A 15,880-nucleotide genomic window follows, 5' to 3' on the forward strand; every position below is an offset into this window, starting at 1 on the left:
TCTCTATTGGCAAGTTTAATTGTGACACCAATATCTTCTATCTCAGCAGGTGCAATATCATGCATAATTTCTTTGTATAAGGAATAAGGTATTGCGCTAGCACTAGCACCCATATCACATAAGCCATGATAACAATGATCTCCTATTTTAACAGAAATAACAGGCATGCCTACCACAGGTCTAGGTTTATCTTTAGCACAGGGTTTAGCAATTCTAGCAGTTTCATCACAGAAATAAATAACATGCCCATCAATATTATCAGACAAGAGATCTTTAACAATAGCAATATTAGGTTCAACTTTAACTTGCTCAGGAGGTGTATATGTTTTAATATTGCTTTTACGAACCACAGTTGAAGCTTTAGCATGATCATTTATCCTAATAGGGAAAGGTGGTTTATCAATATAAGCAGTAGGAACGATAGGATCATTATAAGTGACAATCGTTTCTTCAACTTTAATAGGTGCATCTACTTTTACTTCTATGGGAGGATGATATTTAAACCACTTCTCCTTGGGGAGATCAACATAAGTAGCAAAAGATTCACAGAAAGAAGCTACTATATCATAGTCAAGTCCATATTTAGTGCTAAATTTATGAAAAATATTGGTATCCATAAAATATTGAACACAATCAAAACTAGGTGTCATACCTGACTCCTTACCTTTGTCGAGGTCCCAATCTTCAGAGTTGCGTTTAATTCTTTCCAATAAATCCCATTTGAATTCAATAGTCTTCATCATAAAAGAGCCAGCACAAGAAGTATCAAGCATGGTGCGATTGCTATCAGAAAGCCGAGCATAAAACTTTTGAATAATCATTTCTCTTGAGAGCTCATGATTGGGGCATGAATATAACATTGATTTAAGCCTCCCCCAAGCTTGAGCGATGCTTTCTCCTTCGCGAAGCCAAAAATTATATATATAATTGCGATCACGATGAACAAGATACATAGGATAAAACTTCTGATGAAATTCCAAATTCAATCGTTTGTAATTCCAAGACCCCATATCATCACATAGCCTATACCATGTCGATGCATCTCCCTTCAAAGATAAAGGGAAGACCTTCTTCTTAACAACATCTCCGGGTACACCTGCAAGCTTAAATAATCCACAAACTTCATCCACATATATTAGATGCTCATCAGGATCCTTTGTTCTATCTCCTAAAAAGGGATTAGCTAGCAGTTTTTCTATCATACCCGAAGGAATTTCAAAGCAAACATTTTCATTTTCAGTAGGTTCAGTAGGTTGAGGAGCAACTCTTTGCTCTACTGGTCGGGGTGAAGATACCCCGAACAAGCCCCTCAGAGGATTACTTTCCATAGTAACAAGTGACAGTAAATTTCAGCACACTATATAAATTTTTCCTTACCAAATTCCACCTACCAAAGGTGCTTCACTCCCCGGCAACGGCGCCAGAAAAGAGTCTTGATGACCCACAAGTATAGGGGATCTATCGTAGTCCTTTAAATAAGTAAGAGTGTCGAACCCAACAAGGAGCAGAAGGAAATGATAAGCGGTTTCCAGCAAGGTATTCTCTGCAAGTACTGAAATAAGTAGTAACAGATAGTTTTGTGATAGGATAATTTGTAACGAGCAACAAGTAACAAAAGTAAATAAAGTGCAGCAAGGTGGCCCAATCCTTTTTGTAGCAAAGGACAAGCCTGGACAAACTCTTATATAGAGAAAATCACTCCCGAGGACACATGGGAATATCGTCAAGCTAGTTTTCATCACGCTCATATGATTCGCGTTCGATACTTTGATAATTTGGTATGTGGGTGGACCAGTGCTTGGGTACTGCCCTTACTTGGACAAGCATCCACTTATGATTAACCTCTATTGCAAGCATCCACAACTACAACAAAAGTATTAAGGTAAACCTAACCATAGCATGAAACATATGGATCCAAATCAGCCCCTTACGAAGCAACGCATAAACTAGGGTTTAAGCTTCTGTCACTCTAGCAACCCATCATCTACTTATTACTCCCCAATGCCTTCCTCTAGGACCAAACAATGGTGAAGTATCATGTAGTCAACGTTCACATAACACCACTAGAGGAGAGACAACATACATCTCATAAAAATATCGAACAAATACCAAATTCACATGACTACTAATAGCAAGACTTCTCCCACATCCTCAGGAACAAAAGTACTACTCACAAAGCATAAACATGTTCATAATCAGAGGGGTATTAATATGCATATAGGATCTGAACATATGATCTTCCACCAATTAAACCAACTAGCATCAACTACAAGGAGTAATTAACACTACTAGAAACCTACTAGCACCAATCCCGGACTAGGAGACAAGAATTGGATACAAGAGATGAACTAGGGTTTTGAGAGGAGATGGTGATGATGAAGATGTTGATGGAGATTGCCCTCTCCCGATGAGAGGAGCGTTGGTGATGACGATGGCGATGATTTCCCCCTCCGGGAGGGAAGTTTCCCCGGCAGAACAGCTCCGCCAGAGCCCTAGATTGGTTCCACCTCGTGGCGGCGGAGTTTCGTCTGAGAAGATGGCTTGTTATTTTTTCCCATCGAAAGACTTCATATAGCAGAAGATGGCCACCGGAGGGCCACCAGGGGGCCCACGAGGTAGGGGGCGCGCCCAGGGGGTAGGACGTGCCCCCCACCCTCGTGGGCAGGGTGTGGCCCCCCTGGTGAATTTCTTCCGCTGAGTATTTTTTATATATTCTGAAAACGTCTTCCGTGAAGTTTCAGGACTTTTGGAGCTGTGCAGAATAGCTCTCTAATATTTGCTCCTTTTCCAGCTCAGAATCCCAGCTGCCGGCATTCTCCCTCTTTATGTAAACCTTGTAAAATAAGAGATAATAGGCATAAGTATTGTGACATAATGTGTAATAACAACCCACAATGCAATAAATATCGATATAAAAGCATGATGCAAAATGGACGTATCAATCGGCATCGGGTGGCCGGACATATGTACCTTGGAAGTTGTCGAGGACGGCCTCTTCCAATTCCTCCCAGCTGCCGATGGAGTTCTCAGGCAGACTATTTAGCCAGTGTCGAGCTGGTCCTTTGAGTTTTAATGGGAGGTATTTGATGGCATGGAGGTCATCTCCTCAGGCCATGTCTATGTGAAGAATAAAATCTTCTATCCATATTGGGGGTCAGTTGTTCCGTCGTATGATTCAATATTGACAGGCTTGAACCCTTCGGGGAATTGATGATCCAGCACCTCGTCTGTGAAGCAGAGAGGGTGTGCGGCGCCTCTATAACGGGTCGTGTCACGGTGACGTTCGTCTGTGATTATCGGACCGGATGTGATTAAGTTTGTCACGTCCGAGTAGGTAGCCGTCGTCCCGAGTATGGGAGCGTCCTCGCGATCCGTATATGGATCTGGTGTGTTCTGCTCTATTATCCAGGGTCTGTCGGAGGTCGTACGGATGACTCCGGACTCTTCCGTCCCTATTTTGACAGGGTGGTGGGGCGGTCTGCTGTTCGGCCTGAGTTGCCGCTTTATCTCGACCGCGGGGTGGCCGTTCCGCCGCCCTGTCCCGACCGCATGGTGGTCGATCCGCATTGCGCGAGGGAGATATATGCTCCAGCGCCTCCTCGTCGAATTGAGGTAGCAGTCTGTGTTTCGGGTAGCTCTTGGCTGGGCGGTTGAGGCCATATTCCTCGGCTGTCAGGACGTCCGTCCATCTGTCGACGAGCAGGTCTTGTTCAGCTTGAAGCTGCTGGTGTTTCTTTTTCAGGCTCCTTGTAATGGCTATGAGCTAAAGCTTAAAGCGCTCCTGCTCTAGAGGATCCTCAGGCACGATGAAGTCTTCATTGCCGAGGCTTGTATCCTCCTCGGAGGGCGGATGGTAACTATCCGTTCGTCAGGGTTGTCTTGCCTGCTGTCGTGTTCCTGTTCGGATGTAGCCCCGACGGGGTCTTTACTGTTATCGGCGTCGTCCGAAGTACTATTTTCTCCGGTGCCAGTGTTGCCGTCCTTTGAGCGGCGAGGCTTTGGGCGGCGTTTGGGCCGCCGGCGCTTGGACTGTGTTTCGGAGGTTTTGTTCATATCTGGCTCTTCTTTGTCGCTGCCAGATCCTTTAGGTGTATCAACCATGTACACGTCGTATGAAGAGGTGGTCGTCTATCATCCAGTGAATGGCGGGTCTTGGCCTTGCTCCTTGTCGGCATCGTCGTCCATAACGTCGATGTCTTCGGAGCCATAGTCAAGCACATCGGTTAAGTCATCGGCGGTGGCTATGAAGTGGATGGCGGGTGGGAAGCGAAATTCCTCATCATCCGTCTCGAGCTCGAACCGGACATAGTTCGGCTGTGAGTCCTTTTCCAAGGACAAATTCTTTAAATATTTTAGCACGTTACCCCAAGGCGAGTGTTGGAACACGTCAGCAGCGCTGAACTCGAGGATCGATAACCGATCTAGCTCGGTGTCCGTGGGTGTACACAGTTCAGAACTTGTAGCCGGAGACGAGTCTGAAGTTCCGTTGAAGAGAATATTGCAGGGCATCAAGTCCACGTGCGGCTCCAACATCGCAGACTCTGAGGCCTCGGATGGCTCGGTCTGCTTTGGCTCTAAGGTCGTTGCAGCCGCAGGAACCATCTCCTAGGTGTGATCCGATGATAGGTTTAAGTCATGTTCATCGGGATGAGGGGGAGCGATCACCGCGGGCTCAAGTCCTTCGAAGATCAAATCTCCACGGATATCTGCGGCGTAGTTCAAGCTTCCGAATCCGACCTGATGGCCGGGGGCGTAGCTGTCAATCTGCTCCAGATGGCCAAGCGAGTTGGCCCGCAGTACGAAGCCGCCGAATACGAGGATCTGTCTGGGGAGGGAGGTTCCTCCTCGGACAGTGTCATTATTGACGATCAAGGGGGGCATCGAACCTTTTGTCGACGACACAGTGGAACTCTCAATGAAAGCACCAATGTCAGTGTCAAAACCGGCGGATCTCGGGTAGGGGGTCCCGAACTGTGCGTCTAGGATCGATGGTAACAGGAGACAGGGGACACGATGTTTACCCAGGTTCGGGCCCTCTCTATGGAGGTAATACCCTACTTCCTGCTTGATTGATCTTGATGAATATGAGTATTACAAGAGTTGATCTACCACGAGATCGTATGGCTAAACCCTAGAAGTCTAGCCTATGTGGGTATGGTAATGAGTATATGCATTGTCCTTTCCGGACTATCCCCTTCGGTTTATATAGACATCGAGGGGATCTAGGGTTTACATGGAGTCGATTACATAAGAAGGAATCTTCGGTCGCCAAGCTTGCCTTCCACGCCAAGTAGAGTCCAATCCGGACACGGTGCAATCTTCGGTCTTCATGTTTTCACAGCACATCAGTCCGGCCCATAGATAACTGGCCGGACGTCCAAGGACCCCTTATCCAGGACTCCCTCAGGCACCAGAACTGGGCGACGGCGACGGCGGCGACGGGGTGGGGCGGCCGGGTGCTTGCTATCGATGGGAAGAAGAGAATGGCCTATGTGTGTCTGACTGGCGGGCCAAGGGGAGGAGTATGCGGGCATCACATGTCCGTGTCGTGTCCGCGCCGATGTAAATGAGGCCCAAATTTGGGCCTGGAATGGGTCACCCAGCAGACGAAAAGCGGATGCGTGTCCGTTTGGATCGGCGCATTGGGCCGACTTTTGTGTCTGTTTTGAATCAAACATACACGCCCTGACAAAATGGGTCGGCGCATTGGAGTTCGAAATAACTTAATGACAAGTACTCCTTCCAAATATCACTCCCATCTCTCAATGTTGTGACAAGTGGCGCGCTTCATGTGCGCCACCTATCGCAACCTGAGAGTTTTTTTCCTTTTTTCGTATATCTGTTTATTCAAGACGTTTTATCTCTTAGACCGTGCGTCCAAATCTTGAATCGTTTTCATCGTTGGATTTCTCTCGTCGGGATCTCGAAAATAAGATCCCATGTTGATAGGTTTTGATAAACTTTTTTTCACGAAAAAACCGAACGGGAAGCATTTTTTCCCTTTCCGGAAGCCGTTTCCGAGAGGCATGACCGTGCCTCTCGTGGAAGAAAAAAATCGGATTTTTTCGTTTCCGAGAGTCACGACAGTGCCTCTCGCGGAAGCAAAAACGTGACTCTCACAAAAGAAAAATAAATAAAAAACACGTTTTTTTTTGTTTCCGAGAGGCACGGTCGTGCCTCTCGTGGAAGGAAAACCGTGCGTGAAAAAAAAAGTGAAAACGCGTTTTTTTCGTTTCTGAGAAGCAAAACCATGCCTCTTAAGAAGGAAAAAACATGTTTTCATGAATGTTTTTTTGATTTTTTTTCAAAAAACTAAAAAAGACCGGTGAATAACTGAAAAGTTAAAAAATAATCAAAAAATCATCTAAAACCCCAAAAACGCGTGCGGAAAAATAAAATAAAAAACAAAATCTGGAGAGAGCGTCCAGGACGCGACATGTGACGATGGCTGAGAGCGCGTCAAGTGACATGCTCTCGGCCCACGCAAGTGATTGTTGTGAGGCTCCCGAAGGAGCGCTCAGCAACTAGTTACTCTCGTTGGAGTTGCTCTAACGCGCGTGGATGCAAGTTTTGTCTATATATAGATATAAATAGAAAAAAATACCTTGAGTTTAATTGTAATACGTACAGTACGTCGAGAGTGTGTCTGGAGTACGAACTACGCATATCATGTAGAGCCAAACTCTTGAGTCCAAACCGTTACAACTAACAGAGCAGTCCATGTCTCCCTGGCCTCTTGGTCTGGGGATAGCAGCACTCCCTGGCCTCATTGTCGCCTGCAGTTTCTGTAGTCGAAGTGCAAGGAATCCAAAAACTATAATGCAATGTTTTTGGATTACCCTAACCTCCAGTACGCTGGCGCTATGGTAGCACATTGTTGATCAGTTTTTGCATGGGAAAAGATGGAACAGAACATGTACTACCAAAACCAAACTGACAGTCAAATTCGAGTGCACCACACACACACATGCTAGACAAGCCCAGGCTGGACCGAAATTCGTTTAGGGATAGAAAGGGCGCACTAGCGCATCATTGCTCTTAAGCTACTCCTGGTACCAGGAGCAGAAGCATCTAAGCACTAACTAGGCGAGCCAGTGGGGCAGTTAATGATCAGCCCTGTCCTAATGCGTACACAGCAGAGGGAAAGCAAAGCTAAATTCTTGTCCAGGCAAAAATAGATCTACCACCAGGAGAACCGGCGCGAAAAGTTTAAGATCATGTGCTGCTTGCTTCGATTTGCCCCATGCATGCACCTGAGGCAGAACACGAGCCCAAGTGGGATTAGATGTAGAGAAGAGCGAATCAGAGATCATGCTCCATGGAAGCCTTTTGGCATAACATAATTGCTTGTAGGACTTCTTTCTGTATATTATGGCATGGCACTAATATGGCAACATGAGATATCCATGGAAGAAGGCATAAATCGAGCGGAGACCGTAAAGGGGGAGTGTGTTGGCTGAAACTGAAACACCAGCAGGCTAACCAACTAAAAGACTACTAGGAGGTCGGGGCACTAGTGTCAGTTGTTCGGCCTGACTCTCCACGCAACAACACAACCTTAGCCAGAAAGATGGGGCTCTCTAATCATTCTAAGATGGCCATAGCTTGGTTTTGGCAAGTTGTTAGAGACGGAGGGACAGGCAGACAGGGCCTGGGGGCCATGGTTGAGCCCGGGGAGAACAGCTAAACGCAGGGCTAGTACTCGACCGCTTTGTATATGGTTACGATGCTGGATGGGTCTGTGGGCAAGTACATGCACGCACGCGCAGCGGGAGAAGCCTCGTCCCCTCGACCTCGAGCGCCCAAAACCAAGGGACCCTTTTCAGCGATGCCCTTTGCCGTCTCAAGGGGCCTCCCCTCCCTCCCATCCCTAGAGACCTGCAGCCGCAACAGCTACCAACGCGAGCAGGTGCATGCAGGTGCTCTCGCCATCCATCGGAGCTGGAGCCGCGACCCGTCCAACGCCAAACCGGCCGCGATTGAATGAATGAACTGATTAACATACAGTAATGCGGCAGCAGTTGGCCATGATTGTTGTTGTGGGCGCTTTCGGGTCTCGATGTCTCTGCCCCCTGTACACGGCCTGCATTCTTTTGCGTGCCACCCTGCTGTTCAGCTGTTCTATTTTGGTCAAACGTGCGTGCACGCGCGGTACGGGTCTGTGTAGGTTGAAGGGATAGGGTCTCTCTACGGCTCCGTTGCTTGTGTTGCTGTTCGTAGGTTCACCTACACTACATGCACAGGCCTTGTTTTCTCCACACAAAAAGCCTCCAAACAAAGGAGGCTTCTGTTTCGAGAAGATTGTTTCAGATGCTTTTGTTACAGAAGACTAGCCTCTGCTCAAGGTACTACTAGTAGTAGTAGCTACTACTCCCTCCTTTCCGGTTTATAGGGTTTATCTTAAAATTTTGGTTTTTTCATTTTACAAAGCTCAATTTGGTTGTTTCCCATCACATGTTCAGACTTCAAGGTGCATTAAATCATTGCATGTAAGTATTAAGAAAAAAATGACCAATGCATGCACTTTATGCATGCATGCATTGCAATTAATGCATTCATAAACATAATTTTTTGAGGAAAACAAAAGCATTAATTGGGTGCTTTTGCAAACTACAAAAAAATATTCCACCACTCATCATTCATCTTGGTTGGTGAGATTTTTGAATTGAGCCTTATAAACCGGAAAGGACAGAGTAGCGAGCTAGGCATCTATACTAAGTAAATGGCATCCGGACAGGGGGCAATGTTAGAATATACACGCAGGTGTTATTAGTGGTGGGATTGGATTAAGTAAACATGAGAGAAACAGCTTGGCTGTTGCAGAGGATAATACTGGCACGAATATATGGTGCCGCGTCCAATCAAGCGCAGGCGAGCCACATCATCAAGCAAGGTGCACATGACATGGGAAAAAAAACCAGTGATACCAAGTTACCAACACTCACATGCTCCCATCCTACCAACTTGAAAATTTCAAATTTAAACATTTCAAAAAAAATCTGAAAACAATATGAATGTTCACAGAACACATGTCGACAACCCCTAAAAATTTCAGATCAAAATTTGAAATACACATGGAGAAACAAAAAAGACAAATTCAGATATGAATAGTGTCATTTCTGCTTTTATCTTCTTTTGGCACTATTCATGACGGATTTCTCTTTCTTTTGTATCTCGAGGTATATTTCGAATTTTGGTCTGAATAGGGCTTATCTGAACATGTGTTGTGAACATCCATGATTTTTTAGAATATTTTTAAAAAAATTACAATTGAACTAGTAGCATGGGAGCATTTGAGGGCCGGTATCACCTGATACTTCCCCACATGACATGAGAGAAGCACGCCTGCAGTTAGTGCATACCGCCCTAAGAAGCGACGGAACAGGAACTCCCATACTCTCCGTCTCCAGGAAAAGATGACATTGAACTCCCATACGAAACTCTCTATCAGTTTTCAAATTTCGAATTTTCTCTATCATACATACGCATATACACTCATCTCTATAAACGCAAGCGCACACACACATCATATCCCTATGACCACCTTCGAGAGACTGAACTGGCACATCATTTTGATATAGACAAAGTTGCCATAGACGCCTTCGTAATCGATGAAGAAATTTCCTCCCACTGAACGCACATCATTAAAAAGCCTGGAATAAATCTAGAAAAATGTGAGCACCAGTGTCGAGTCTAGGAATTGAAACCTGGTGAGCTCCAATCACTTGTTGGTTCGCCTTCGTCTCTGTGTCAACTCGTGTCGTAAGAGAGATATTATCATTATGGATTTTCTATCGTTGTATTGCCTCTTTGATTGGATTTTCAATTAAGTTTTACCCCATTTTTAAATCATGGAATTTTACCCTTTAAATGATTGGAGTCCTTTTGAATATTTTCTACGGTATTGTTACGTTCCCTAGGGAGGAGGTCCCACAGAACGCCTCCATAGTCGTCTGACCAAAATCACACAGTGGCAGTTGCCTTATATACAAAAAACGGACATCCTCTTATGAAGAAAATGCCATCCCTGTATAACTAAAATTGATAGAGAAAACGTTCAATGACATCTTTTCCTGAAGAGCATCCAGCAGATATTGTGGTCCTATTTACTATGTTGGTCCTCTTATTTGTAGGATTGAATTCTACGAGATATTTTCTCCAAGGATTCCCTTTTTATACATTTCATACGAATTTTAACATCCACTCAAACTTATTGCAAGTAATCATTTTTTCTCTTTCGTGAAGCAATCGAACAAAGCAAAATACATGGATTCATATATCCAGAATATTATATAATCCTATGTTTTTTGTATTTCTACGTTTTCGAAATTGTGTGAACCAAAGAGGCCTTAGTAGTTTGCTCTTTTATTTTTAAGTTCACCGATGTGGGAATCATCAAAACTACAAATGCACAACAGTTTATATGTACCTTTATGTTTTGTAATTTTCAAAGTAAGGATCATAAAGCAGTACCCACCCCCCCCCCCCACCCCCCACCCCCACCCCACCCCCACCAGCGCTCTCCTCGACCTTTAGTAGTTGCCGACTATGCGAGTTGTGTTCCTCCTTACTGGTGTCGCCGCCTAAAGATTGGACTCCTCTACACCCCTATGTTGATTGTTGAGTAGCTGATGTTAACCATGTGGCTATATTCTAATACTATAGATTGTAAGACTTGCCTATACAGTTGTATATCCATGTTCTTTTATTTATCGTGATTCGATATCTAAGAACTTAAGATATAGCTTCCCTAAGATAGTACGATCATGGATTTCATGGTGTACTTGTTTTCCTGTGGGTTTTTTAATCATCTTGATAATGAATTGGCATTGGCGGACTACTGCCGAGGTAATGATATTTTCGCAGGGGAACACCACTTGACAGGATAATGAGCTGTGAGCAAGCTTAAGACACCCAATCAGGGAGAACTCAGTCAAGATATCAATCCTTGAAAAAGAAAAGACGAGACCAAACGCAAGCACGTCGTTACATCAGTGTAAGCTCTCACTCAGCGACATGTAATGGTTGTATACAAGAGCTAAATGTGGATCGACGTTGAACTGGTAGTACTGTGCCTATATATATAAATAATAAATCCTATTAGAAGCAACGTAAGTTCATTTTTATTAACGGAAACACTAAAAATCTGACGTATCATGACAAATCTAACGTTTCTCATGACGATTTATATTGACGTGATGGTCACAAATTTAGTTTGCAAGCACGGCAAATTTCTAACAAAAAAATGAGCTGAGACAGATTTGTCATTCTCGCCAACTAAACCTGCCATCTTCAAACAACATAATTTGCCTAAAAAACATTCGAATTTGCATGGTTAAAATCTGTCGTCAGATTTGTAGTGGAGTCCATAATTATTTAGCATAAACGGGAAGATTAAAAGCGGCGAGACCGGTGGACCGTAGCAACGCAAAGGCCCGCAGCCAGAAACCGGGGATGCCGGTATAGTGGATCGCACATACCCTGACACACAGTATGTAGACAGAAAATAGTAAAATGAAAAAGAAATGAATGGAGAAGAGCACACGTCTGGACTCCAACTGTCTTCCTAGCTGGCACAACAAGAACACCAACTCACGCGTCCAGCACAATCCCCTCCCTCATAATCACACACTAAGCATGAGATTACAATCTAATCAGCCCTCGCACGCACCCTCAGGAATATTTTCAAACCAGAACAAGCGATCCACGCTTATTTATTGTTTATTACATAGAAAAAAGAAGAGGAATGAATCAACCAGAAACGACCAACATAACATGGTAGGGTGAAGTAAAATCTGGCTCCAAATGATCAATCGGCACATAACATGCAAGATGCAAAGCCAGGTCAAAAAAGGCACTTGTCCAGACTCTAGAGACGCCAATCTGTGATGCAGAGGAAAAGGAGGGCCAGCAAAGGAAAAGCCAGCCCCAACAAAAACCACACGCTCCTCAACAACACTGTTCAAGATAGGCAGCTGCCAAAAAGCAAAACTAGTTCAAATTTTGAACATGGCGGACTAGATTACACTGTAGTATTGTACAGTGGTGTGGTGTGGTGTCGCTAGCTAAGCAGAGCAGATTCTGAAGAACGAAGAAGAGGAAGGAGAAGAGCCTCTCGATCCAGGGAGGGAGGGAGGGGGGGAGAGAGAATTCACAGCCCCCCTGCAAAACTTGACACTTCTCTTGTCTTGTCTCCGTGTTCTGTCGTCGCGCCGTTCGCCGTGGCACCGCTATGGCCCCCACCGGCCCTGTCCGGTCAGCCGCCGGGCCCTCCAAAATCGGCGGCGGATCAGAAAATTTTGAACCCGAAAAAGCTCTCGAGCTTTTCCCTGTTCTTCTCATCCCACCATGCCACGGCATTGTCTCCGGGCGACTGACCCGTCCTCGTCATCGGCGTCGTCCTTGTGTCCGGACAGTCCTTGCCTGCCATGAACGGCCGCATGGAGGCGAGGCCCGTCGCGATCCCATGCCGCGGCCTCGGCATCGCGCCCGAACCCGAAGCCTTTTCCTGTTCTTCTTACCCCACCATGCCATGGCATTGTCTCCGTGTCACTACTCCGTCCTCTTCGTCGGCGTCGTCGTCTCTGGACAGTCCTTGGCTGCGTAGGAACTGCCGCATGGCGGCGAGGCCCGGCCGGCGCACGTCGCGATGCCACGCCGCGGCCTCGGCGTCGCGCCCGGCGCCCGCGAGCCGCGCGAGGACGGTGCCGGTGGCGTCGAGGCGCCGAACGGGCCAGCCCCAGCCGTCTGCCATGCGCCGGATCTTGCCGACCTGCGCCGCCGCGAGCACCCGCGTGTTCGCCTTGATCTCGTCTACTGCGGCGGCGAGGCTCTTGCGCCCGGCGAAGTAGTCTCCGATCTCCGGTACTCCGATGGCCTTGCGCAGCCCGGCGTGCGAGGCCCGCTCGGAGGCCGACGTTGTCGCGAAGTATTCGCGGAGCTCCTCGACCATGCCCTCACCCAGCATATCGTCGACGCGCCGATCGAGGTATTCGTCCAGAACTGCCTCGTCGACATCGACCCAGAGGAGACAGCAGGGGAACCTGAGCGCCGGCCGGTATCCGGTCGCCGCAGCGGCGAATGGGTCCCGAGGGGCGTGGTCGTCAAATCGCTCGGCGAGGAAGGCGTGGATGAGGGAGTTGGACCCGCCGGCCACCACTGGCACGCGCCCGCGGGCCGCGATGTCGGCCGCCGTGGCGGCGGCGAGCGAGCGGAACGAGGAGGCGGGCAGCTCGCCGGTGTTGGCGCGGATGGCGCCGAGGAGGTGGTGGACGACGCCGCGGCGGTCGGCGGGCATCACCTTGTTGGTGGTGACGTCGAGGCCGCGGTAAAGCTGGATCTTGTCGGCGTTCACCACCTCGCCATCGAGCTCTAGGGCCGCGTCGATGGACAGCTTGGTCTTGCCGGTGCCCGTTGCCCCCACGATCACCACGAGCCTCGTGTCCCCACGTTCTGCCTCCGTCTTGGTGCCGCTACAGCTGCAGCTGCAACAACCCCTGACTCTTGTCCTTTCCATGCGCACACTGGGCCATCGCGGGCGCTTATGTGTGCCGCCGCCGGCGGCGATGGCCGCGGACGCCATCGGTGAGCGGACGCCGCTGCCGATCGTGCTGATGAGGCGGCTCATATAGGCGACTCAATCCCGCGCACCCCACCAGTCACCTCGTCGCAGTAGCAGCGGGGACTCGCTTATTGCCACGGGTTGGGAAATATCAGCTGAGAGTGCCACGGCATTCTGCCGGAGGGAACACTCATGCGCGGCTTGTTGCTTGCAGTCTTGCACGGCTGGTATCTGTATTTGTGCCACTTACAGTGTCATTGCCAGTTCATGGGGATAACATATATATAGTGTATCAAATTTAATACTAATGTTAGTCCAAAGTTGTACTAAAATTGCAACACCTATTTTGAGACGGGAACATGTGAGCTGCCTGCAACGCAAGCCGGAAAACCCGCACCAGTTCCCAAAGGGTCGTTTATTCATTGAGGGTTTGTGTCCTTCTCAGAAAGGCGAGGCGAGGCGGCGGCTCTTTGCTGATGGAATAAGGTTCTTCCCGCCTTGTCCCCGTTTCGATGATGTTTCTAGCATTGTTGGAGGGCGTGTGGAGGTTTGTCTCCGACGGATCTCACAAGATTCGGTCGGCGTTTGTCTTCGGTGGATCCATGTGGATCTTGTCTTCGTTCGTCCGTGTTCATGTGTCTACAAATTGGATCCTTCTGATTTACGCTTCTCTTCATCGGCGGTGGATGCTGTTCTGGTGCGCTGGTCCTATGGGGTCTTAGCACGACGACTTCCCGACTGTCTACTACAACAAGGTTTGCCCGGCTTCGATGAGGAAGGGGCAAAGACGGCGGCGCGCCTTCGGCTCGCTCCAGTGCAAGTAGTCGTCGCTAGGTGGTCTAAGGACATAGATGTGTTTTTTACTTCTGGTGTTTTTTGTACTAACTTGACAGTTGATGAATAGATCGGAAGTTATTCCCGCAAAAAAAAAAATAGGAGCATAGCATAGGGGAGTTGTGAGCAAGGATATAGTTCATACATGACGTAGGATATAGTTCATATAATATCATCGGACTATCAAAATTCGGCATGTGTTCTACTAATTCATAGGATTATAGAGGAAATTCATCCACCGCCGCCCTTGTCCTTCCCTCCTTTATCGTCGTTGTCGCGGAAGTAGCCCTGAGAGATGCAATACAGATCAATGCTAATCTGCTCAGCGCTAGAGCTTGATGGATCGGAGCCTCACCGTAGATGTCCTCCTTTGTGGAAGGCTTGGCGGGGCACTGACGGCCCAACCATGGTCCGCCTCGAGGGAATGGACCGCCCGGGCGTGGCGCTTGTCCCAGATCCGGCTACAACTTCTTTCTCCGTGGCACCGCGTGTACAAGCACTCTCACAACGAGCACGCCGTGCCTCGACCTCTGACGGTCCGCCATAGTGGCCGCATCTGGGGCATACGAGGCCTTGCACATTGGCGTCATTGACCTCATACTCCGAGCTTGACGTCGCCGGGACAAGGACGGGACAAGGACCTAGCTTCGGGGAGCTGCAGAGCCTCTCTCTTAGTCGGGGTGAAACCTTTTGTCGGGAGCTTGCTCAGCCGATGGGGCGCGGTTCACGATGCTGACTAGAGGGAGGGGTAAAGAAGGCATATTATTAACCCCAACTATCCAAATGTGATTGTTACATGCCTCTTTCGATATAGGGTGCATTATTACTTAAAAGGTTTAAGCATTACACCTGGCATCTGCATAACTGAGATGCATGCATCCATAACCAAGTTCAAGTTCCAAAAAAAATAGAAAAAGGCGGAATACAAGTAATGATGCAGAGACTGTATAATGCCCAAGACGTAGGAGGGCCAATCCGAAGATCATGTTGCCATCCATGTCGTGTAAAAATATCCCTCCCCATGGCCTCTGTCGGGGATATACCCCGCGTATGACTCGGCCAGAAATATGACCAGGCCGGATTTGGCGACTCACCAGAGACCTGACTGATACTTGGCGACTCACTGGAGACCCGCTCGAACCTCGACGATTCATTAGTAACCCGGTGGGAGGGTCAAACGATCGACAAGACCCAACGGCCCTGAAGCCGGCTCGTGGGAAGGCCGGCTTATGTTATGGTGGGCCGGCTTAAGAGGAAAGCATAAGGAATATTTTCTTATGAAAGAAGCAAGACTAGGACTCCACTTGTAATAGAGTAATCCTAATCCAACTAGGACTAGTCATGTAACCCACCCCTTCAACTTATATAAGGAGGGGCAGGGCACCCCAAGAGGGACAAGTTTTACAAGTTAAGACATACAAGTCAATAGCTCTCGAGAGAGAGGTAGCCAACGAGCACCCTTGTAATCGTGAGCATCATCATCAA

The 15,880-nt window shown here is 47.7% G+C and overlaps 1 protein-coding gene across 1 annotated transcript; it reads right to left on the bottom strand.

Moving 5' to 3' along the window:
- Positions 1-11,961: 11,961 nt before the first annotated feature.
- On the bottom strand, positions 11,962-13,833 carry LOC125548530 (adenylate isopentenyltransferase-like). Its single transcript, XM_048712110.1, has one exon. The coding sequence runs from the start codon at positions 13,625-13,627 to the stop codon at positions 12,518-12,520; it is 1,110 nt and encodes a 369-aa protein (XP_048568067.1). The 5' UTR covers positions 13,628-13,833; the 3' UTR covers positions 11,962-12,517.
- Positions 13,834-15,880: the final 2,047 nt, after the last annotated feature.

This window comes from Triticum urartu, chromosome 3 (assembly GCF_003073215.2).
Source record: "Triticum urartu cultivar G1812 chromosome 3, Tu2.1, whole genome shotgun sequence".
Lineage (NCBI taxonomy): Eukaryota > Viridiplantae > Streptophyta > Magnoliopsida > Poales > Poaceae > Triticum > Triticum urartu.